Below are 25,651 nucleotides of genomic sequence, written 5' to 3' on the forward strand. Positions count from 1 at the left end.
CCTTCAACCAGGAGGCCAATCACAGCGCGACACGTGTCGACATCATAATCTAATCATAGTGCGACACGTATCAACATCAGAAGCCAATCACAACACGACAAGTGTCAATGTCAGAATGAAACTAGAAACTCTCTTCTATAAATAGAGATCATTCTCTCACAATATTTCCTAATGTCATTTGTACTAAATCATTCACTTGTAGTCACTAAAGGAGAGCTTGAACCTATGTACTTGTGTAAACCCTTCACAATTAATGAGAACTCATCTACTCCGTGGACGTAGCCAATTTGGGTGAACCACGTTCATCTTGTGTTTGCTTCCCTATCTCTATCCATTTACATATTTATCCACACTAGTGACCGGAGCAATCTAGCGAATGTCACAAACTTAACATTTTCTATTGTACCAAAGTTCTCACCGATTTTGTGCATCAACAAGTTCAAATGTCCACGTAGGATTTCACTTAGTCCAACAAGGGTACTTCGCACGTGAAAAAATCAAAGTGCAAAGCTCCAAGACGCACAAACTTCCGCCCCTTCACCCGACAATTCCTGGCTTCACCACTGGTGCCAAGGTAGGGGATTATAGGGTATAGGGTTTAAGGTTTAGTTTTAACCCAACAAGTCAACCATGGTTTGTCGTACGAACCATAGGTGATGCTGGTGGGGCATTTATTGAGGGTAGGGTTTAGTTTTAATCTCATAGATCGGCCATTATTGCCCGCACAAAGCATTGGTGCCTTAGGTAGGCATATATATGATGTTGTCAATAAGGGGTAAGGTTTAATTTTAATCTCAATGGTCAACCATGGTTGGCCAGACGAAGCTTTGTTGCAAGAGGTGGACATTTACAAGCCGCTATCAACCATGATAAAATTCACACTAAAGTCATTTTTAACATAGTAACCCATTCTTAGAAACAATTTTCTCTACCGCGCCCTTCCTTGGCATGATGTGCCTTTGACTTATGTTACCTCAATCACTTCGTGGAAAACAACACTTTCAACAATCATTAATTATGTCACTTAGCACTACAATCTACTGGTATTTCTCTTCACTCGTAAGTGAGAGGTCTTGGAATCAATTATTGCCAAAGGCGCCACATTATTGCTAGCCCATTATGAGGCTAAAAAAAAAACCATTAATTATCAGAAATTGTTTTGAACTTTTAAGAAAATGTCTTCTCAGGAAAGAAAATGAAGACTTGTCTTAGTTTCTCCATATGGCTGAGTAAACATCTACAAGCTTTCCAAGTTCCACATCATCAAGGGCCATCCTTAAGAGTGAATTACATTTGTAAAAGTTAGAACATGACCATCATTAAAATGGTAATATTCATTAGCGGGCACAATAGAATACAGTTAGTTGGGACGAGCCTCAATGTCTATGTAATGTAACTCTCAGAGAGACCTAAACGGCATGCAAGTCTTCCCTTCGAAAACTGAAAATTAAAAAAGAACAATGAGAAAAAATCAAAGTAATAGCACCTTCAGGAATCACCCATAGAATGACTTTCTCTTAAAACCATGTTGCATATAAAGGTATTTAGAAATTTATCATAGAATGACTCTCTTAAAACCATGTTGCCATGTTGCATATAAAGGTATTTAAAAATTTATAAAGGATAAACTTTTACACATGAACAAGAAATTGCGGAAATATTGTACCATCATATTGCATACAAAAGTCAAGATCATCACAGCAGCAATTCACGAATGCGAACTGGCCTTTTAACTGCGTTTGTAAAGCCCTGCATACAGGAAAGGAAAAATTGCATTGTTAATATGTTCTATATTTCTCACACAAATTTAAAGTCACTGGTAGAGTAAATGGGGTTGTGAATTCCCCCTGCGTATACATTTTCTACTCTCTGGCAAATAATATTCTACTACTTTAGCACCCAGCGAATTAAGGATGATACCGTCGTGTAGAAAAAATGGTAAACCAGTTATATATCTTTTATTAAATCTGGGAAATAAGACTGGAAGTACATTCAGACTTAGTTTAATGATTGATTAGGTGGGGTAGGACATGCATATATAACTGTGGCAATACTGCAGGTAATAAAGGTATAAATGGAGGTATCAGCTAGATCAGTTGGTAAACTCCATTCATATCGTACAAAAGACTGGAGAAAGGAGGGATGACAATAACATACATGCGATTGCATGTGGTACCTACACCCCCAGTTGGGATTTTCAGAGTCAGTTTAATGCATCACACGTGTGAAAGACATCAACCACTCAATATGTAGATGTAAGAACTAAGAACTGAATAACATGTAATTTTTGCATCCAAAAAATGAAGAAAAAGAAACGACGGATGATTTCACACCTCGTTATATTTAAAAACTAGTGGCCGTGAATCTCTCTCTGCCGTTGCTTCCTTCTGAACAGCATCATCAGTCTTCTGAGTACCTTTGTTCAGCTTTCTAAATCTGATTTTTAATTGTAAAAGAGAGATCAGAACAAAAAAGGGTCACTGACAGCATATATGACAACCATGCATTATAGCATTCTTAGAGACCATGATCCCTTTTCACCACTGAAGACCAAAATAAAATTTGTTCCATAAACAAGCCTTTGGTTATGAATCTGTGTTGTGACATTTATCACGCAATTTATCACAACTGTGATAGGTAGTCGATTTGTGGAGGGCAGATTTGGGGACTCGATTTGGGGGCATAAAACCACCGTATCAATCAGATCTCACTCAATACCTAACTTTAGTGATTACTAAAGATAAGTGAAAGAGACAAAGTCAAGTACAGAATGAAAAAATAGTTATTACCTGTCAAAAAAACCAGAAGAACCATTAGAAGACCTCATACTTCCAGGAGAATTTAATTTTGCCCTGGCTGTGGTAATTTTGGAGCTCAAGTTCAATGAAACACTTGAAGTACAGGGATTTGGCTGCCTTCCATTTGACATGTTTTCTGAGTTTCCAGCATTTACAGCACATTCACCTTCACAATAAGCTCTAGCAAATTGTAATCTACTAGTTTCTGCAACGAAAAGACCATGGTTTTCCTTGTTGCATCCAACTGTTGTATGCACAGATCTTCCAGCGCTTGCTTGCAAGATCCTTTGCTTTTCAACCTGACACAAATTGATTTTAAGTTAAAAGAAGGGGTTGGGCCAGGGGGTTGATTGTCTGCAATGAGTGTAGTAACTTTCAAGAAAAAAAATTTGCACACATAAGTACTTTTCTTTTAGATTTAACTATGCATTTTAGGACGACAGATTCCCTTAAATTGTCTGCTTAGGTAATAGGAAAATATGAGATGCATTAATCATAAACCATAGGAGTGTTTAGATAAAGTACAAGAATCCTAATAATAATCAAACAAATAACTTAATATAGGAAACCAGATCACACCCCTTCAATACTTAAGGCCCAATATTCTAAATGTTTTAGAATCTCAATACCATACATTTTTGTCCTCCAACTTATAAATACAAGTAGTTCGTGAAAAAAAGAAGTGCATATTTTTTTCAGTGGCTTACTGGTTCGGAATATAAAGATTCTAAACTACGTCATGAACTGAAGGCCCACCTTTAGATGACACTCACAAGACTTACTCGCATCCTTAAAAGATGAATTTCATTTAGATTCAGTAATCCATTAGCTCTAGTTGAACGGAGTTTCTAAGAGAGAGAGAGAGAGAGAGAGAGATGACACTCACAAGACTTACTCGCATCCTTAAAAGATGAATTTCATTTAGATTCAGTAATCCATTAGCTCTAGTTGAACGGAGTTTCTAAGAGAGAGAGAGAGAGAGAGAGAGAGAGAGAGAGAGAGAGAGAGAGAGGTTTTGGAAATATATGCTAAGGTTTTATAAAACAGCCCCTTCACCTAAACAAAGAATTCGCATGATAAGAGACACTAGCTGACTTAGTTCACCCTTTTCTGGCGATTAAGGATTTATAGTTTTACATATAGTCTAATGAGCAGGAAAAACTAATACAAATTGCATCACTCACCTCATGCGTCAACACCTGCTTCATGGTTGAGGCGAGTAGATGATGACCAGATCTATAGCCCTGCTTGATCACAAGAAACAGAAATACGAGGAGAATCATAATATGAAGCAAACTGCATAAAACAACCATAACCAACAACTCAAACCTTGAAGTTAATGAAGTCGTTAATGGGGGGATCGAAAGAGAGTGATGAGGCATCAGCTGCTTCATGTCTGGGATTGCTAGGCAGAAGATCGGCCTTCATGCTTCTATGTGCTATAGAATAGGAGACCATCGTGCTAACTAACTGAGCCAAATCATTCTTCTCCTTTTCTGATAGCAAGTGCAATGCCACCTGAGGAACATACCATACTATTTCATAAACAATCAAATGACTATAGCCACAGCTTGGTAAGCGCATGCAACGAGAGAGAGCAAAAGATAGCAACAAATAGATCTATGACAAAAGAATAATGGGTAGCTTTCTCGTAAGAGAGATGTGTGTTGTTTCTCACAGCTGTGATTCTCAGGAAGGAACAATTACACTTTAAGACAAATACAACTAAATTAGCATTTGAGAGAGAGAGAGAGATTAAAAAATGTAGTCTAAGTGAGTTCACATAAATTTCCTTTTCACAGTTCTTTTGCAGCGCAGATTAGCTTAACCCATAAAGGATGTATGCAACGTAGTCTATGTGAGTTCATATAGATTTCCTTTCACAGTTCTTTTGGAGCGCAGATTAATTTAACCCATAAAGAATGTAGTCAGAATATCTGTCTAAAAGTAAGCAAAAATATACAAGAAACAAAACGAAATGGACCAAGTTGAGAAAAATGTAAACAACAGTGTTTTATATGCTCCAAAAATATTCCCTTAAGAGCTAGAAAGGTTATCCAGAGGATTACATGTTACAGGTTAAAATTTCAGGAGAGAATATGACTAATAGATCAGGACAAAAACTCTGTAATTTTATAGTGCCAAGTTCACCAAACTAAGTAAAGCCTTCTTTTAGTCCAGTAAACTATTTTATTTAGGTTCAAAAGTCAAATTATTACCTGTAGCTTTATTTTTCCATTACAACGACTAAAGAGTCTATGATATGTGATCGACATTTGCATTGAAATCTTGTAAAGACATGGTATTGGACCCATGCACCTTAAATGTCGATCGCATATCTTAATCATAAATATAACATAAGAAAACAAATAAAAAACTTAAGTATATTCTATTGGAATAAAATGATATCACACATTCTTTTCTTATAAAATAAATGACGAACACAACCAAAATATCTCAAAAGCATTGGCTGTCTGATAATCACTTGAACTAGTAGCATATGTAACTGCCACGTCTCTCACATATGAAACTGAAAATAAAGATCAACACACAAACACAACAAATGAAATATGGAACTGCCACCAAGAACCTCAAAGAAACAAGATAAGACATGGCTAAGATGACATTATTACCGGCCGTAGAGTTGGGGGTGACAGGATGTGTAACAGTAATGAAATTGAGTCTTCTACCAAGGACTTAATTGACAAATGTCTTGAAATAGATGGTGGAATTGTGTTGTACCAAGACCTCAAAGTTTCCACCTTTTCCATCAACACCGTGCGGTATCTGAATATGTATGGGATTCAAATCAGAAAAAAAAAATTGAAAAATAACTTTCATGACTTACTTCAAGATCTAACAGGTTTGCAGGATACCTATGATATGATTTTGGCCACTCAATGTTAGGTCTCTGCACTTGGGCTACCAAACGATGTATAGTGATTGCAATAGCAGGCTGATAAACTCCATAATAGAAAAAAGAGGAAAGAGTCAAAGAACAATGTAATTCAAACAAGTCGCAAACAAGTCGCTGCAAGTAGATATTCAAATATCCTTACCATAAAGAGGCATGTGTTGTGTACGCATAATATATTTATGCATAAGGTCAGAGGCACCAAGACTGTTTAAGCATTTGACCTTCAGATAAGAGAAAATTGTACAACATCAACTTTGTTTTAGCACATCACAGGTAATCAATATAGTCAAACCAGGCGGCTTACAGTCTTTTGTATCACTGGATCATGATAAGGGAGATGCAAAAAGTTTTCATGAAGACCATCCGCAATCAAATCATAGTCACCGCTGCAAATTTATTGAGTAGGTGAGGTAGACATTAGATATTTTAAACACTTGAACATATAATGTTTGCTGGAATTTACTACCTACCAGTTAGAAACGAGAGAATGCAAAAAGTCAAAATCATTTGACAGAACTCCACAGCTACTAGTGGTTGTTCTTTCCCTCTTCGTTTTTTTCTTTTGGAAGATCTAAAGAGAGTCGCGTCTTCAAATATAAGGTTGTGAAAACTATGGATAAAGAATAAGACACACATCATCTAACTTACAGTTACACTTACCTCTTTCCAGACATCAATCACACTTCTTGACATATCCTTTCGACCAACCACTTGAGAACCAATCTCCCACTGGAAAAGTATGAGTACAACGTAGTGTTAACCACTCGCTTTTAAAGAAAATACAGTTCTTCAAACAGAAACCAAACTGAGAACTCCACCATAAATAACTATCACCATTCAACAGGAACATAGGTAGTGGGAGGATGAGAAGAACCCCTAAAATATGGTGAGATGGTAGTAAGGGAAGCTCAAAGTAATCATAGGAGACATCCATGATTGTGACAAACTTGTTTCATGAAGAGATCCACCTTTTTTACTCCATTTCTCCGAAAAGTTGTTAATGTGCTCAAACCTTAATAAATATTTTTAACTGGTCAATGCTCGGAAACTTCAAACGGAACTGTTTTACTTGTCTAAACAAAACCATCCCAGACAAAGCTAATCTGATATTGTGAAGGCTTTCTTAATTAAGGAATAGTCTGCAAAAGAGAGATAATTAGCCTTGCAGATTTCGGAGGAGCCTCCTGGATGTTCGCATTCGATTATTATGATGACTGAATGGGTCACTCACGGTACTATCTGATTGTCGTGTAGTTCCTCTGGGTTTTTGCTTATTATATAACAAGAAAAAAAAGGGGAAAAAACTCTGCAAAAGAAGGATCACATCAAACTCTTACCGCATTGAGTGTTTCCTTCTTCTTGTTGAGAAACTGAAGAGTGTTCAAGCATGAACGTATATCACATTCTGTAACATAAAGGTTGAAGTGAATGGAAAAGATCAAAGATTGAATAAATGAAGGGGAGTTTGAAATTAGTACAAACTGGTATAAACCAAATTTCAGTCATAACATTAAGGAATGACAAAATTCCATTTTAAACTTAAAAACACAATCGAACTAGTACACAACACATCTAGACTTGGTTATAGAATGGTTTGTACATTATGAATAACCAGATGAATTCAAATAAGGTAATTCTCAATAAAAGGGATGTACGACTCACCTGTATGCTCTGCAAGTGCAGCAAGTGCAATGGAACTTGTTTTCATTCCCTCCTTATTACATATATATTTAAGCCTGTAATGTAACAACAAAATTTGAGGACCGAACTAACATAGGAAAGTAGCCACATATAAAAGCCATTTCCTTTGAATGAGAAAATGTACTGCAAGTAACAAATAATTTACCAATCCCAAATATGGGTATGAACATATGTGATATCTATGTATAGTATGTTAAATTGCTAATAAATAATTTCTAATTTCTATTTAGGTTGTACAGCTCCAACACATAATTACTATTTTATAGTAAACAGACCAATTAGATACCCTAGTTATTTCATTTAAAGAACTTAATTTTCCCTGAACAAATAAAGAATACTGAGAAGTGAGAACAAGATTCATTTCCACATAAAGTGACATGTCACAAAGTAACAAAATATACCAGTATTGGAATTAACTCAAGCATGCACAAGTTACTCATTAATTGCGTGGGCTTATAAATCGCAATTTGCACGAAGTCGTTCACTCACCATGTTTCTAACTTTCGATAGTTTACTATGTTGTCATTACACAAATGCATATGCTTCCCCCATGATCCGTACATATAGATGTTTCAAAAAGTGATTTATTCACATTCTACAGATTTGAAGAACTTCCCTTTTCCAACAAATTTGATTGGCAGTTAAAATTTCGTTGTTATAAATTTGGTACCCCGCTAAAGGATAAACTCAATCCTCAATATGAGATTATTGATGAACAGATTTAATGCCACACAACTTTGGTTGGCACTTCCGTGATATGGCAATAGTGGTTTTTCTCCCTGAACGATTATCGTAGAAGTTTCAACTATAAAAGAAATGATGTATAACCTTGTGCAAAAAACATGAGCATATTCAGATTCCAAAACACATCAAATTATGTTAAACCTTATAGAACAATTGATCCAGCAAACAATCTTTCAACAACAATTGATCCAGCAAACAATCTTTAGACATCAATTTATATTTTTTAAACGTTACCTGCTCACCACTCGACTCACTGTTGGTAGTACAAAAACATGAACCCTGTAAAAGAATAAGTAGTGTTATCAAGCAAATAGTTCTCCAACAACTCCTCATAAATGTTTTCTTTTTATAAAATGTTATGGTATGAACTTATGGGACATTATTTAAAACTCTATTTGTTACAATTATCAGTTTATGATAAGCAACAAACTTTCATTGAAGAAAAGAAAAAGAAAATTTGTTCACATTATCATTGAAATGGATAGAAATAAAATGATACAGATTGATAAGAGACACGCTGCTTCATTTTGCGTACTAACCAATGCAAAACTAGGTTTAAAAGAATTCCCAAGATTACTACATTTGCAACTAGTAAAGACTTTGGAATGTATGTTTGTGGCACATTCTACTCCATAAACTTACATGAATCTATACTAAGATGGTGTTATTGTTAGAGCTATCAGCTATGTACATTGCGCTCTTTAGGTCTAGTTAACTTTTTTAAAATTTATATATAGAACCTTTTTTAGGTCCTATTACTTGATTAGGACTATATATTCTTCCTTATTCTAGGTGTAATCCCTTGTGGAGAAAATATCTGATTTCCAGATCTGAGAGAATGATGGAAAATGATGCACCCGTTTAGCTTCCACCTTCAATTATTCATTCTTGATTGAACCACGCGAGCCCTTCCAGTTTCTTGCAACCCAACTACCTCTACTATCTATATAACCTTGGAAAAGCATCTGCCAACTTCTCCAAGGATGTCACCCCACTCCCAACTACCAACTTCGAGCAGTTCTGAAAAGCTTCATATATTTGAGCCCTTCCAAGGGTTGACAGCTCCCCTTAGTAACTATATTAGCATCCCAACCGTTTATGCTAGCCCATGGGCTCTTAGCAGTTGCCAGCAGAAGTTTGCATAAAGCAACATGCAGGATAGCTGACATGCACATGAACCTAAGCATGTCTTATGAAAGGAACCACATTTATGGTTAAGGTGTATATATGGTAGAGGTGGCTGGTTTGATAGTGAAGGTTTAGAGTTTAGGGTTTAGGGTTTAGGGTCTCGTCATTTGCCAGAGCATGAAAGGAACCACATTTAGGGTTAAGGTGTATGGAAGGTAAAGGTGGCTGGTTTGATAGTGAAGGTTTAGAGTTTAGGGTTTAAGGCCACGTCATTTGCCAAAGCATGCATCATGGGCATGCTTGAGAAACCTCAGGACATGCCATCTCATGTAAAGTTCGCTTGGATTTTCTTACCACTAGAATGGCTCATCGAGCATAGGTGATATTTCCTCCGTCGAAAGCCAAAAGACTCGTAATGCTCATTAGGGAGAGGCATGGTGTCAACCTTTTTACCGCCACCTATGGGCATATGGAACATTGAGTGAGTTTCATGTGGCTAACCTTGGAGCCTAGACAACAAGCATAGATTACAAGACGGTAGTCAAATGTCTCTACAAGACAACTCGTGGACTAGCAGGCAAAATTAGTGTTGCACACTGTTAACTGATGACATGTTTAACCGCTATGCAGCGTTTGAATACTCAATATGAGGAACATACCTAGACCTCCATGGCTTTGTGACGCACATCACACCAAAAGGTTCACAACACAAGCATTGGCTTGGTTTCGGCCATGACATAAGGGTGCCTAAATAAAAGGCATGCTTGCTTAAGCATAGAGGTGTACATATATTTTACCTCAGACAACATTTTATCTCATCGAGGGCTCTGCAGTCTACCCTATCATGTGTTCTGACTCGGTTGTCGAATGCATTTGATTCTTCCCATGATCTTAACATTTTATTTCAAGTCACAAGACAATTGATCTAAGTTACAAATATCAACAAAAACCAAATCTTAGAGGACTCAAATGACATCAGTATGCTCATAGATATTGTTAGCTTCGTCAAAGTTGGAAGGAAAAGAATTATGCTTTAATTATAGATGTATAGACAAATGTTGAATTGGGTTTATATGATTTGTAACCAATACTAAGAAAGACTTACTTTGCAACTTGACGCAATGGTCTCAAGGCAGGTGCATATAGGTCATTACATATGCAAATAACCTACAGAAGAAGAATCAATTAATTATAATATCCACGAGGCAAAAAACCAAAAACATTTAGTTCATTAAGTATCAATAAAACTCACAGGCCTCGACAACGATGCAGTTTTTCTCCCTCCTTTTGAAGAAACCCTTCCTGATTTTTGTTCATTGTTGACATTCTCCTTCTCCATATAAGATTTCCTATCAGCACATACCTGCATGAAAATATAAAAAAAAAAAAAGTTCAGCTATACAAAACAAACTAGTGAGCTGAAATTGGCTCTTTACATAACATTTTTAGTTCAACTAGTTCTTTATTATTTGCACCCCTTTATTTACTTAAGCTAACCACAAAACTTTTTATAGTTAAGAAAACTACGTTTTTATATAAAATAAAAAACAAAACAGCCCTTATGGTTAAAAAATTTCAAATCCCTTAGAATGCCCTTAATTGATTAATTAACTTGGGGAACCCTTCAACAATGTCCCCCCCTGAGGTTTGGTCTCACTACAAGACCCCACAAAAATCTTTAGTTGACTGTTTATTGGCGAAATGTCAATTTACCCCCTCCTTTCCTTAAAAATGTTAGACCCTATATCGAAATAAATATTAAATCCTAAATAATGCTACAGTTAATAAGAAACACTAAAACTTTTTGTAGACAAACATTTGAAAATCAAAATTGATAAAAAAAAAAAATGAGTAATAAAGAAAAGTGAAAATCAAAAGCAAAATACAACCTAAACATGGAAAACCCAAACCATCCCCTCCCTTAGCTGCCACAAACAACCACTAGACCAGCAACACAACTACTGCATCACCCCAAATGACAAAGTCTCCACCAACTGTTTAGTCCTCTCTCCCCTCCCTGACCCTAAACCCAACCCCATCTCCCCTTCAGCACCCACACCCAACTTCGTCCATCCCAAACCCAATCACACCCACCCACAAAGATACTCAATTCTGATCCCATCCATCCCTAACCAATGTCGAACAACACCCACCATCGCTCCTTAGATCTCATCCCTCCCACCAACTTGACGATCTACTCTCACCACCCACCAACCCTAGCCACAACCAGCCCAACCAACCAACCCCATACAACACCTACCATCCCTAAGGTGGCAAATTTATAATGCATAAAACTAAAAGGATTTCACTTTTTAATTTTCAGATGCGAAGGTGTAATAACATGTTCTTTTCATGTTTTTATTTCGTAATGATCAATAAGTCATTGATATTTAGTTCTTTAATTTCGCAGCTGTCAAGATGATAAAAATAGAAGCAGCATTCAATAAAGGTGCCCATTAAGCCACCAAAACAGATCAATGAAATCCACATGTATATCTCATATAACACAGAATTTAAAAATTCAGAACCTTATCATTTACCATTTTTAGAATAACTTCCACGACACCTTTCCCATCTCCAAGAGCCCCATCTATTTCGTCAATCACCTAGAGGAAATGCAGTTGGATTTTGTCACGAGCACACACAATAAAAAGATTAAGCTTGAAAATTAGAACCAACCAAACACTTTGGCATCGAGTCCATTCTGAGGAACTTCTTCTCAATAACTTCGACGGACTCCATCTGAACAACATCAAGAATTTTAGCTGCAACAGTTGACGATGATCGGTCATCACTAGCATTAACCTACAAAACATGTAATAAATCCACCATTCCATTATACACAAACCTACAATTATTATTCTTTCTAAACAAGTGACAGATGACAAATTAAACCGGGAAGAGCTCCCATAAAAAGTGAAAAGCAATGTTCCTCAATACATTTTTGGTGCTCAAATATAAAGCTCTAATATGCTTAGTGATGTAATATCTAAACTATAGATCAACTTATGAAATTTGTAAAATGCTAAACATGGTCCCTGAAATTCAACCCAAAATTAACTGTATTTTAATTGTTTTCCGTTTGTCATAATCAGGGCTGTCAGATAAGCTGCTAATTTGACAGTAATGTTATAAGTCACTAAACGTAATCTTGCATCCAAATTCCAAAGAATCCAATTAGGTTAGATGCAACTGATTTTGAAAGCCTATTATCTTAAGTTAGAATAAATTAACTGAACAAGTGATAGTTAAATTAAATATACATGTAGACTGTAGGTAACACGAACGTCATACTACATCTGCTATGAAACTGATTTCAACATCCCTGTAAATAGCAAAAAGCAAATTATAAAATCAACTTGTGATACCCAAAATTGTGAATATGGCAGATTGAATTACTGCACCGGTCTTATTGAGAAAATAAAGAGGTGCGAGGCCGATGACGACATTGTCCGATCACCGGGCGGGTCGAGTGAGAAGAATTCAGCAGATCAATGGTGGAGAAGGATGGAGGATTTTGGCATGGATTCGGTTCAATTGTTAGACAGTGACGACGAAGATTTCTCCGCTCAATCTTCTGTCGCTGATGGGGAGGTGGATGCTTACTATCAAGAGGAAAAAGAAATATCTGACGATTTTAAAGTATCCTGTGAGGACCTCCACAACCTCTTCATTGATTCAAATTTGGAAGCAGTGACAACGTTGGAGGAGGCAACCAATCACGAGGAGCAGTCCGTTACTGAGGAAATAGGAAAAAACAAGAAAATATTGAAGTACAGTAGAAGGAAAAAATCGGCAGGAGTATCAGCCAATTGTGAGGCCCAACATCTAAGTTCCAAATTTTTGTCTAAAATGAAGGTTTCCTTGTTTCCGTTGAAAAGGTCTCTATTCCAAGAAAAGAAGAATGGGAAAGTCAGAAGAGGCAAGGGAGAGGGTGGTTTTAAGGGAGAAAGCAAACTTCACAGGGGCACTAGTAGTGTTAATGAAGATAATTAGTTGGAATGTTAGAGGATTGGGAAGTACACGGAAGAGGCTAACATTGAAAAAGCAATTCCAACGGTTACAGCCGGACATCATCATACTACAAGAAACTAAGAAATCATTGATTGACAGAAGTCTTGTGGCTAGCGTGTGGGGAAGCAGATATAAAGAGTGGATTTTTGTCCCTGCTCAAGGAAGCTCAGGGGGCATAGCTGTAATCTGGAACACAAAACACATTTCAGTAACCGAATCTTTGGTCGGTGTTTTCTCTGCATCAATAAAAATTAAGGCTCCAAATGGGATGGAGTGGTGGCTATCCGGAGTCTATGGTCCATGTAAAAATAGAGAGCGAAGGGAGTTTTGGGAAGAATTGGCGGGACTTTATGGTATGTGTGGAACAAGATGGTGTATAGGAGGAGATTTTAACGTGGTTAGATTTATAAATGAGAAATCAAACGGGGGGAGGCTGACTAAAAGCATGAGGAATTTTAATGATTTCATTCGAGAGACAGAACTCGAGGATTTGGATCTACTCAATGCACAATTTACCTGGTCAAATCTCAGAGAAGAACCTGTGTGTCGGAGATTAGACAGATTTTTATGCTCTACAGGTTGCGAAGATATCTTTCCTGAGGCTAGACAAACGGCCTTGGCTAGGGTCATTTCCGATCATTGTCCAATCCAGCTAGACACCAACAAAGTGAAATGGGGGCCATGTCCTTTCAGATTTGAAAACATGTGGCTCCAAGATCCAGAATTCAGGAACAAATTCAAGGAATGGTGGCAATCGGAGCAAGTGGAGGGGTGGGAGGGTTATAAATTTATGAGCAAGTTAAAAGCCATGAAAAAAAAGGTGCAGAGCTGGAGTAAGGAGAGTTTCGGCGAAATCGAAAAAGTCTTGAAAGAAGCGGAAGCAGACATAGAGGAATTGGATAAGAGAGAGGGGGCGGAAGGCTTAGATTTTGAAGCTAGAAGTAAAAGGGAAGAACTCCAAAACCTGGTGGGAGACTTGGCTTTTAAAGAAGAAGTGAAATGGAGGCAGAGAAGCAAAGTGGAATGGGCAAAGGAAGGGGACGGTAATACAAGATTCTTCCATCGAGTTGCAAATGGAAGAAGGAAGAGAAACTATATTTTTTTTTTGAGAAGAAACAATTTTATTAAAGAATAGTGAAAAACATAGAAGTGGATAAGAAGTCCACCAACAAATTAGAAAGGAAAATCCCAATAGGATTTGGCTACAGTAGCCAATTCTAGACCTAGCTCACTTAACTGCTGCTAACAAATCCCACAGTATTTGAGATAGAGAGCAATTATCAAACTCTTTAGTAACCGAAGCCCAAAAAGATGCCCAATATTTTACTCTCCCCCAAAGTACTTCTGCCCCCACTCCAGTATAGTCTTCAAAAATCCTTCTGTTGCGTTCCAGCCATATATTCCAAAAAATTGCCGATACCAGGCAACCCCACAAAGCTTTGGATTTTTTCCCTTTTCCAAGTGCCTTAAAATTGGTGCTTAGTAGCTCAAAACACCCTTTAGGAATGACCCAACTTACTTTAACCTCCTGAAACAGTTTCCACCATAGTTGGATCGAGTAGGAGCAATGAAGAAAGATGTGATTTACACTCTCCTCCTTAGCTTTACATAAACTACACCAATGTGGGGATAAACACATCTGAGGGTTTCTCCTTTGAATTTTGTCGCAAGTGTTGAGACTCCCAGTGGCCACAAGTCATACAAGTATTTTAACCTTTGGAGGAACTTTTGATTTCCAAATCTGAGAGTAGGGTGGATAATAGTGCACAATCCCATTGTTGCTCAGCGATGAACGATAGGATTTGCATGTGAACAAACCCGAAGCTTCTAGGTTCCACCTTCTGTTATCCATTTTTGATGGAGACAAGCTAACCACTTCCACTTTCTGTAATAAGCTGGCCGCCTCTTCTATCTCCATCTCATTCAGATTTCTCCTAAAATCAAAGTTCCAACTCAAGGAACTTGACGAAGATTCCACAAAGCTAGATATGTTATGATTATGCTTCCTCGATAATAAGAATAATCTGGGGAATTGCTCCTTCAGCGGTCCCCCTGCTAACCACCCATCCTCCCAAAACCTCACCCTCTCTCCATTGCCCACATCAAACTTGCAACATCTAAGAAACTGATGAGCACCACTCGAAATGTCTTTCCATGGGCTACGACTTGAAACCCTCCTTGGAGGAAGTGCATTCCATCCATTAACTTGTAGCCCATACTTGCTTCTTATCACCTTGTGCCATAGGGAATGAGACTCCCTTGGGAATCTCCACAACCACTTAGCCAATAGTGCTTCGTTCTGATTCCTCAAATTCCCCACCCCTAGACCTCCTTCCTCCTTGTTTTTAGTAACTAACTCCCATTTGACCAAATGGGTTTTCTTACCTTCCTCCACGCCTTCCCAGAGAAACCCTTTCATTAATTTTTCTAGACGTCTTCTTACCCCGCCAGGAATTTTGAACAATGACATATAGTAAATCGGCAAGCTTCCCAAGACTGATTGAATTAGAGTTAATCTACCTCCTCTGGATAGGAAAGCCTTCTTCCAACTTTGAAGTCTTCTTTCCATTGTTTCTACCACTGGATCCCAAAACCTTATAGCTCTTGGCCTTCCCCCAAGGTGAAGTCCCAGATACTTTATAGGCCAACATCCTACCTCGCAACCCCAAGAAACTGCCATCCTGTTTAATTTCTCACTTTCTGAATTTATTCCTGCCAAAAAGCACTTTGCTTTGTTGATTTTCAATCCTGATACTGAACAGAATAAGTTGAGCACTTGTAATAGGTTGTTCCAAACTTCCTCGTCTTCCGTCAAAAAGAATATGGTGTCGTCTGCAAATTGAAGATGAGAGATCTCCACCTTTTCTTGCCCGATACACAAACCTTTGATGAGATCATTTTCTTGAGCCTTCTCCATTAACCTGCTCAAAACATCGACTACTAAGGTGAAGAGAAAGGGTGACAATGGGTCGCCTTGTCTCAGTCCTCTTGAAGCTTGAAATTTTCCCCTAGGCCTCCCGTTGATCAAAATAGAAAAATTTGCAGAGCATAAACATCCCTGCATCCATTTCCTCCATCTATTGCCAAAACCTTTTCTTTGTAGTACTTCTTCCAGAAATCTCCATTCAACATGATCGTACGCTTTTTCAAAGTCGATCTTGAGCACCAATCCCTTCTCTTTTTTCTGCCTTATCTCTTCTACCACTTCATTTGCAATGAGGACAGCATCCAAAATTTGTCGATCCTTAACAAACGCCCCCTGATGTGGAGAGACAGTTGTAACCAAAACCTCCTTCAATCTTGAAGCCAGTGTTTTCGCTATTATTTTATACAATCCAGTTACTAAACTGATGGGCCTATAATCCGTCACCTTCAAAGAATCTGACTTCTTTGGGATTAGGCAAATGAATGTTTCGTTCGTCACTGCATTTATTATCCCTTTCTCAAAGAACTCCTCCATGATCTTCATTATATCTTCCTTCAAAATATCCCAGCAATGTTGGAACATTTGCATAGAGAAACCATCTGGTCCTGGTGACTTGTCCTTTCCACAATCGAAAACTGCTCTTTTCACTTCTGCTTCCTCAAAAGGCGTCTCAAGCCAATTTGCCTCAAGGGCGCTTATTGGGGCCCAATTTATACCTTCTAAACCCCAACATGCCTCGTCGTTACTGCTAAATAAGGATTTGAAAAAATTTACAATATGCTCTTCAATCTCTTTTGCATTCTCTATTAATCCCCCTCCAACCGACTCCAACCTTTCAATATAGTTTCTCTTCCTTCTTCCATTTGCAACTCGATGGAAGAATCTTGTATTACCGTCCCCTTCCTTTGCCCATTCCACTTTGCTTCTCTGCCTCCATTTCACTTCTTCTTTAAAAGCCAAGTCTCCCACCAGGTTTTGGAGTTCTTCCCTTTTACTTCTAGCTTCAAAATCTAAGCCTTCCGCCCCCTCTCTCTTATCCAATTCCTCTATGTTTACTTCCGCTTCTTTCAAGACTTTTTCGATTTCGCCGAAACTCTCCTTACTCCAGCTCTGCACCTTTTTTTTCATGGCTTTTAACTTGCTCATAAATTTATAACCCTCCCACCCCTCCACTTGCTCCGATTGCCACCATTCCTTGAATTTGTTTCTGAATTCTGGATCTTGGAGCCACATGTTTTCAAATCTGAAAGGACATGGCCCCCATTTCACTTTGTTGGTGTCTAGCTGGATTGGACAATGATCGGAGATGACCCTAGCCAAGGCCGTTTGTCTAGCCTCAAGAAAGATATCTTCGCAACCTGTAGAGCATAAAAATCTGTCTAATCTTCGACACACAGGTTCTTCTCTGAGATTTGACCAGGTAAATTGTGCATTGAGTAGCTCCAAATCCTTGAGTTCTGTCTCTCGAATGAAATCATTAAAATTCCTCATGCTTTTAGTCAGCCTCCCCCCGTTTGATTTCTCATTTATAAATCTAACCACGTTAAAATCTCCTCCTATACACCATCTTGTTCCACACATACCAAAAAGTCCTGCCAATTCTTCCCAAAACTCCCTTCGCTCTCTATTTTTACATGGACCATAGACTCCGGATAGCCACCACTCCATCCCATTTGGCGCCTTAATTTTTATTGATGCAGAGAAAACACCGACCAAAGATTCGGTTATTGAAATGTGTTTTGTGTTCCAGATTACAGCTATGCCCCCTGAGCTTCCTTGAGCAGGGACAAAAATCCACTCTTTATATCTGCTTCCCCACACGCTAGCCACAAGACTTCTGTCAATCAATGATTTCTTAGTTTCTTGTAGTATGATGATGTCCGGCTGTAACCGTTGGAATTGCTTTTTCAATGTTAGCCTCTTCCGTGTACTTCCCAATCCTCTAACATTCCAACTAATTATCTTCATTAACACTACTAGTGCCCCTGTGAAGTTTGCTTTCTCCCTTAAAACCACCCTCTCCCTTGCCTCTTCTGGCTTTCCCATTCTTCATTTCTTGGAATAGAGACCTTTTCAACGGAAACAAGGAAACCTTCATTTTAGACAAAAATTTGGAACTTAGATGTTGGGCCTCACGATTGGCCGATACTCCTGCCAATTTTTTCCTTCTACTGTACTTCAATATTTTCTTGTTTTTTCCTATTTCCTCAGTAACGGACTGCTCCTCATGATTGGTTGCCTCCTCCAACGTTGTCACTGCTTCCAAATTTGAATCAATGAAGAGGTTGTGGAGGTCCTCACAGGATACTTCAAAATCGTCAGATATTTCTTTTTCCTCTTGATAGTAAGCATCCACCTCCCCATCAGCAACAGAAGATTGAGCGGAGAAATCTTCGTCGTCACTGTCTAACAATTGAACCGAATCCATGCCAAAATCCTCCATCCTTCTCCACCATTGATCTGCTGAATTCTTCTCACTCGACCCGCCCGGTGATCGGACAATGTCCTCATCGACCTCGCACTCCATATCTTCCTCTAATTCACTAATTGAGTCGGTGAATGTGAGGTTAGAAGACAAGGCTTCCGTCGTATTAGGCCTTTCTAAGTGATTCTGACAAGAAAGGTTGGAGTCGGTTGGAGGGGGATTAATAGAGGATGCAAAAGAGATTGAAGAGCATATTGTAAATTTTTTCAAATCCTTATTTAGCAGTAACGACGAGGCATGTTGGGGTTTAGAAGGTATAAATTGGGCCCCAATAAGCGCCCTTGAGGCAATTTGGCTTGAGAGGCCTTTTGAGGAAGCAGAAGTGAAAAGAGCAGTTTTCGATTGTGGAAAGGACAAGTCACCAGGACCAGATGGCTTCTCTATGCAAATGTTCCAACATTGCTGGGATATTTTGAAGGAAGATATAATGAAGATCATGGAGGAGTTCTTTGAGAAAGGGATAATAAATGCAGTGACGAACGAAACTTTCATTTGCCTAATCCCAAAGAAGTCAGATTCTTTGAAGGTGACGGACTATAGGCCCATCAGTTTAGTAACTGGATTGTATTAAATTATAGCGAAAACACTGGCTTCAAGATTGAAGGAGGTTTTGGTTACCACTGTCTCTCCACATCAAGGGGCGTTTGTTAAGGATCGACAAATTTTGGATGCTGTCCTCATTGCAAATGAAGTGGTAGAATAGATAAGGCAGAAAAAAGAGAAGGGATTGATGCTCAAGATCGACTTTGAAAAAGCGTATGATCATGTTGAATGGAGATTTCTGGAAGAAGTACTACAAAGAAAAGGTTTTGGCAATAGATGGAGGAAATGGATGCAGGGATGTTTATGCTCTGCAAATTTTTCAGTTTTGATCAATGGGAGGCCTAGGGAAAATTTCAAGCTTCAAGAGGATTGAGACAAGGCGACCCACTGTCACCCTTTCTCTTCACCTTAGTAGTCGATGTTTTGAGCAGGTTAATGGAGAAGGCTCAAGAAAATGATCTCATCAAAGGTTTGTGTATCGGGCAAGAAAAGGTGGAGATCTCTCATCTTCAATTTGCAGACGACACCATATTCTTCTTGACGGAAGACAAGGAAGTTTGGAACAACCTATTACAAGTGCTCAACTTATTCTGTTCGGTCTCAGGATTGAAAATCAACAAAGCGAAGTGCTTTTTGGCAGGAATAAATTCAGAAAGTGAGAAATTAAACAGGATGGCAGTTTCTTGGGGTTGCGAGGTAGGATGTTGGCCTATAAAGTATCTGGGACTTCACCTTGGGGGAAGGCCAAGAGCTATAAGGTTTTGGGATCCAGTGGTAGAAACAATGGAAAGAAGACTTCAAAGTTGGAAGAAGGCTTTCCTATCCAGAGGAGGTAGATTAACTCTAATTCAATCAGTCTTGGGAAGTTTGCCGATTTACTATATGTCATTGTTCAAAATTCCTGGCGAGGTAAGAAGACGTCTAGAAAAATTAATGAAAGGGTTTCTCTGGGAAGGCGTGGAGGAAGGTAAGAAATCCCATTTGGTCAAATGGGAGTTAGTTACTAAAAACAAGGAGGAAGGAGGTCTAGGGGTGGGGAATTTGAGGAATCAGAACGAAGCACTATTGGCTAAGTGGTTGTGGAGATTCCCAAGGGAGTCTCATTCCCTATGGCACAAGGTGATAAGAAGCAAGTATGGGCTACAAGTGAATGGATGGAATGCACTTCCTCCAAGGAGGGTTTCAAGTCGTAGCCCATGGAAAGACATTTCGAGTGGTGCTCATCAGTTTCTTGGATGCTGCAAGTTTGAGGTGGGCAATGGAGAGAGGGTGAGGTTTTGGGAGGATGGGTGGTTAGCAGGAGGACCGCTGAAGGAGCAATTCCCCAGATTATTCTTATTATCGAGGAAGCATAATCATAACATTTCTAGCTTTGTGGAAGCTTCGTCAAGTTCCTTGAGTTGGAACTTTGATTTTAGGAGAAATCTGAATGAGATGGAGATAGAAGAGGCGGCCAGCTTATTACAGAAAGTGGAAGTGGTTCGCTTGTCTCCATCAAAAATGGATAACAGAAGGTGGAACCTAGAAGCTTCAGGTTTGTTCACATGCAAATCCTATCGTTCATTACTGAGCAACAATGGGATTGTGCACTATTATCCACCCTACTCTCAGATTTGGAAATCAAAAGCTCCTCCGAAGGTTAAAATACTTGTATGGCTTGTGGCCACTGGGAGTCTCAACACTTGCGACAAAATTCAAAGGAGAAACCCTCTGATGTGTTTATCCCCACATTGGTGTAGTTTATGTAAAGCTAAGGAGGAGAGTGTAAATCACATCTTTCTTCATTGCTCCTACTCGATCCAACTATGGTGGAAACTGTTTCAGGAGGTTAAAGTAAGTTGGGTCATTCCTAAAGGGTGTTTTGAGCTACTAAGCACCAATTTTAAGGCACTTGGAAAAGGGAAAAAATCCAAAGCTTTGTGGGGTTGCCTGGTATCGGCAATTTTTTGGAATATATGGCTGGAACGCAACAGAAGGATTTTTGAAGACTATACTGGAGTGGGGGCAGAAGTACTTTGGGGGAGAGTAAAATATTGGGCATCTTTTTGGGCTTCGGTTACTAAAGAGTTTAATAATTGCTCTCTATCTCAAATACTGTGGGATTTGTTAGCAGCAGTTAAGTGAGCTAAGTCTAGAATTGGCTACTGTAGCCAAATCCTATTGGGATTTTCCTTTCTAATTTGTTGGTGGACTTCTTATCCACTTCTATGTTTTTCACTATTCTTTAATAAAATTGTTTCTTCTCAAAAAAAAAATTCAAACATTTGATATGGAAGCTAGGGTTCTCCTCATGCAAGTGATTTAAGTACATCAGATGATTGCTATTTCTAATCCATGATTGATTGATATTGGGGTATTAGAGGATCTACACAATGATAGAACGGCCTGTGATAGATTGTTCCATAATGCTCAAACAACATTAGTGAGAAGGAAAAAGTGGGAGGTGCTCCTCTCTTGACATGTGTGACAATCAAGCAACCTCACTAATCAAGGCCTAAATCCTACGTATCTTCCGCAGCCACCATTAGTTATAATTACTTTGACATAGGGGACTGGTCAACTGCCTGACCACCTCCTTAGCTCATCTCTTCCCCAAATCACATTGTGCAAGTTAATTTGGAAATTCCAATCCAAACCGAAATTTCTGATTCCGAAAAATTTTGACAGACTTGGATGGCAACTGGAATACATCTATCTGACCCGAAATTTCTCAAATTTAGTACTATGAAAAAAGGGTAGTGCTATCTGTGAGAATGTGAAGGTAAAAGAGTCCCACATTGGTACTTCTCACACACCCTCTTAATTTTTGGTTGTTGGATCAAATGAATTGAAGAAGATCAATGGCCAAACAGCAACATGGGTGTGTGGGAGGTAAAAATGAGTGTGTGAATAGCACTATCCTAAAACAAACCATGCATATGCTTATTTTATCACGTTCATTGTTATATCTAAATATGCTTTATTTCTTATTTGTATATTTAATTATACTATTATATATAAAAAATGAAGAGTATAATCATAATTACTATTTTATCTTGTCTAATATGATTTTATGTTTTACATACCAAAATGGCTACAAATATCGCAAAATTTCACAATAAATATTGAATGGTGGATGCACAAAAGTTTGAAAACTTTCATTTCGTAGTCTTGCAAAATGTAGGAGATCCGAAATATGTTCTGAAAATTCCGAGATAAAACCAATTCTGAAAACTCCAATAAATTCCAATAATCCAAAATTCCAAAATTCCAAAATTGGAGCTAATATTTGATTCCGAAACTTTTTTGGATTGGGAATGGAATTCATCTTTCCGATCCTTTCTAACCGAAAAATGGGGAAAACTTTAAGGACCAAAATGATATCCTGACAAGTAACTCCAGCTAACACAGCAAATGATACTGAATGATTCATGCAAAGACAATTTCTTAAAAGAATTCTTTTTATTAATCACGATTATGTGTGCGCAGATAAGAGTAGTGTGTGCAGATATGAAGTGAACAACATACCTCCACCACTCGGTACCCACAATGCTTTGCAGCTATATGTGCAAGTGTAGTCTTCCCAAGCCCTGGAGGGCCACAAAGTAAAAGGATCTGCAGTGACCATCAAATATGCAGGTCAGCCAATGCAAGGTAGTTCTATGTTACAAGGCACATAATTAAAAAACAGTAAGAATAAAAGCAAAATGCAGAAAGAGTTCATATTCTACCTTTTGTTCTGGGGGACTGGTAGACCTTGACTTATTCCACAACTCTGGAATGCTTTTTGAATTAGCACTTTCATCATTCATATCCTTAAAATGCATATTTTTTTCATTATTCCATCCTCTGTTATTCCTTGAAACCTTTGAATCAAAAAGTTTGTGGTGTTGAGTGATAGAAGAATGCCGTCTCAACGCAGACAAAACCTCATCGGATGTGCTCCTAATTTCAGATCCAAAAACACAAGGATCCCATTGCTTTAACCATAGGAGGACCTGCAATGCAAATAAAAAAAGAACAGACAGTTGACAAAAGACCTTCTAGGGAAGAAAAACTACAAAAACATGTGCGCCTTTTGGAGCATTAACTCCCCTAAAAAGTTATGAAAAAACATGAAAACAAGCATAGTTACCTCACGATTTGTTTGTTCGTCACTCAGAAGCTCAATAAATGAATTTGGAGCATATTTATCCACCCAAAGTTGTTCATGCAATAGTGGTGTTTCACTCTGAACTTCAGAGCGAGCTTGCAAGGTCTTCAAACAACTCTAATTATATTTAGCATATCAATACAGATTTCACTGATCAGGTAAAACATTTATGATTCGCCAAATATTTCAAGAGAGTATCTAGTGTCTCATGGCATAACACAGAAAAGTTAAACAATCCTCACTTAGAAAGTTTTCTAACTGTGAAACAAATAAGTCCCTAAATTCATTAAAAATTGCTAATTTCATCCCTACTCAGGTGATAATTCAAGGACTAAATTGGCAGTTCACCCTATATGATAATAAACGATAGGATTTATGTACTGTTTACGACATTGAAGCCAACTTAACATGGATTTCTTATAAAATGATGTGGATTAAAGTTGGATGACTCCAATGACTCTTATGGGCCCATTTGATAACCATTTTGTTAAAGATGATAGGGAAATGCATAGGAGAAATCAGAGATAGGGCGGAGGAAGGATATTGGGAAGAATGCAGAAGAAATGGGTATAAGGAGTGATACACAAAATGGAAACTAAAAACCTAAATTGAAGACAATTATAAGTTGTTTGCACTTTTAAGTTTCCATTTCATACATTCTCCCTCCTCACCTCTATCTCTAGCACCAAAATTGAAAACTATAAAACAAAATGGTTATCAAACAGACCCTAAGTTCACAATGAACTAATTCATCTTCAAAATGCATACCATACCTTCCTAAATGCCTCTTTCTCCACTCTTTGCAATAGATCATTAATAGGTTCTGATATAAGACCTGCAAAAATTATACTTCCCAGTCAAGCTAATGTGTATAGAAAGCAATGTATGTGAACTGCAACTTATATACACCATTAACTGCTATGCGACGGAACGATTCTCTACTTTTCCAAGGTTTTCTCAGAAACCAAACATGCAGCTAGAGAAAAAAGCATCCAATTATTCAAGAAAATAATTTGGTTCTACCTCCCGATGTTCCTTTTATATGCAATTTCTTGGGACGCTCCTTCTCCACCAAGCATATCTTCGCGTAAACTCTATCCCCGGCACTCGGCGCCGTCACCGGAATGAAACTACCATCTATCTCCGACGCATACCTTGACACAACTTTCTCCTCCACAACATCAGTAACTCGTTGATCGACCACGGGATCTATCTCGTGTGGCGGCGAGTAAAGCCAGTCCTCATCATTCTCGAACCGGTCCACATCATCGACCCTGCTCCGTTTCTCATCCGACAATCCGGATTTTTCCGCAATCGACTCATCAGGACTGTCGGATGATCGCAAACGCTTATGGGCATTGTTTCGGACTTCGTATGATGGCGGGTGGTCTGTGGAGAGCGGCGATTTAGAACGGGTAGGTTGTTCTTTGCCGTATTCTTCTGGGTAAGGTTCCGCCGGTTCAAAGTCTAGGCAGTCATCGTGAAGGTGATAGTTAGCTTCAAGCAATTCAAGCTCTTCGGGAAACGGGATTCCCATGTCCATGCCCGATAACGACAGACGCTTGTGGCCGTTGATCTGCGTTCCGGAAGATTACGGGTGGTCTGTGGACGGTGGCGATCTAGAATGGATAGTCTGTTCTTTGTCGAATACTTCTGCTCATGGTTCTGGATCTTGGCAGTCTTCGGGGAAGCGACAGTTTGCTTCAAGCAATTCGAGACCCTGCGTATGGTTTCATGGCCATGGTTGGTCACCGCGCGTTTGGATGAGAAGTTTCACAAGTACATCCGTCCGGTATTGTTTTACAAACAAAAAATTTGAAGAAAAAGTTCGCAAATGTGTTTAGTATCAATAGCTAAAATGTCAAAAAACAATAATAAATTTGTGCGGATAAGTAATATTTTTTGTAACATAATTACGATGGTGGTGGTGGTTGTAGTTCTAGAAATGGTAACTGCAACGGGAGTGTTGTAGCAACGATAAATGGTGGCTGGGATGGTGGTATTAGACAAGTAGTGGTGTTAATAGTGGTGAGGTGACCTGATAGGACGTAGGTGGTAAAAATAGTGGTCTAGGGGGCAATGGTGGTGGTAGTGTGGTGGTGGCGGCAGCAACGACAACGGTGATGGTGGCAAATTTTGGTTGTGTTTACAATGATTGTGAGGGATGGTTAAGAAGTGGCAAGAATGGTGGTGATGGCGATGGCAAATATGGTGGTGGTAATGGTGGTATGTGGTGATGGCGATGGAAAATATGGTGCTGGTG

The 25,651-nt window shown here is 38.6% G+C and overlaps 1 protein-coding gene across 2 annotated transcripts; it reads right to left on the reverse strand.

The window, feature by feature from the left end:
• Nucleotides 1-1,144: 1,144 nt before the first annotated feature.
• Nucleotides 1,145-25,418, reverse strand: LOC103421434 (uncharacterized). Of its 2 annotated transcripts, none has more exons than XM_029107599.2 (24): nucleotides 24,412-25,418; nucleotides 24,162-24,223; nucleotides 23,371-23,505; nucleotides 22,967-23,233; nucleotides 22,764-22,850; nucleotides 11,968-12,093; nucleotides 11,829-11,894; nucleotides 10,541-10,651; nucleotides 10,394-10,455; nucleotides 8,395-8,439; nucleotides 7,378-7,451; nucleotides 7,053-7,120; nucleotides 6,376-6,444; nucleotides 6,186-6,286; nucleotides 6,020-6,101; nucleotides 5,858-5,936; nucleotides 5,675-5,762; nucleotides 5,432-5,585; nucleotides 4,128-4,316; nucleotides 3,983-4,042; nucleotides 2,790-3,097; nucleotides 2,334-2,436; nucleotides 1,667-1,749; nucleotides 1,145-1,440 (listed from the first exon to the last, which is right to left on the reverse strand). In XM_029107599.2, the coding sequence occupies exons 1-23, from the start codon at nucleotides 24,929-24,931 to the stop codon at nucleotides 1,696-1,698; spliced, it is 2,910 nt and encodes a 969-aa protein (XP_028963432.2). In that variant the 5' UTR covers nucleotides 24,932-25,418; the 3' UTR covers nucleotides 1,145-1,440; nucleotides 1,667-1,695. The 2 variants fall into 2 exon arrangements, with proteins under 2 accessions (XP_028963432.2, XP_028963431.2); XM_029107598.2 differs by having other exon boundaries at nucleotides 11,817-11,894; nucleotides 24,412-25,258.
• Nucleotides 25,419-25,651: the final 233 nt, after the last annotated feature.

The sequence above is a fragment of the Malus domestica genome, chromosome 09, assembly GCF_042453785.1.
Source record: "Malus domestica chromosome 09, GDT2T_hap1".
In the NCBI taxonomy this organism is placed as follows: Eukaryota; Viridiplantae; Streptophyta; class Magnoliopsida; order Rosales; family Rosaceae; genus Malus; species Malus domestica.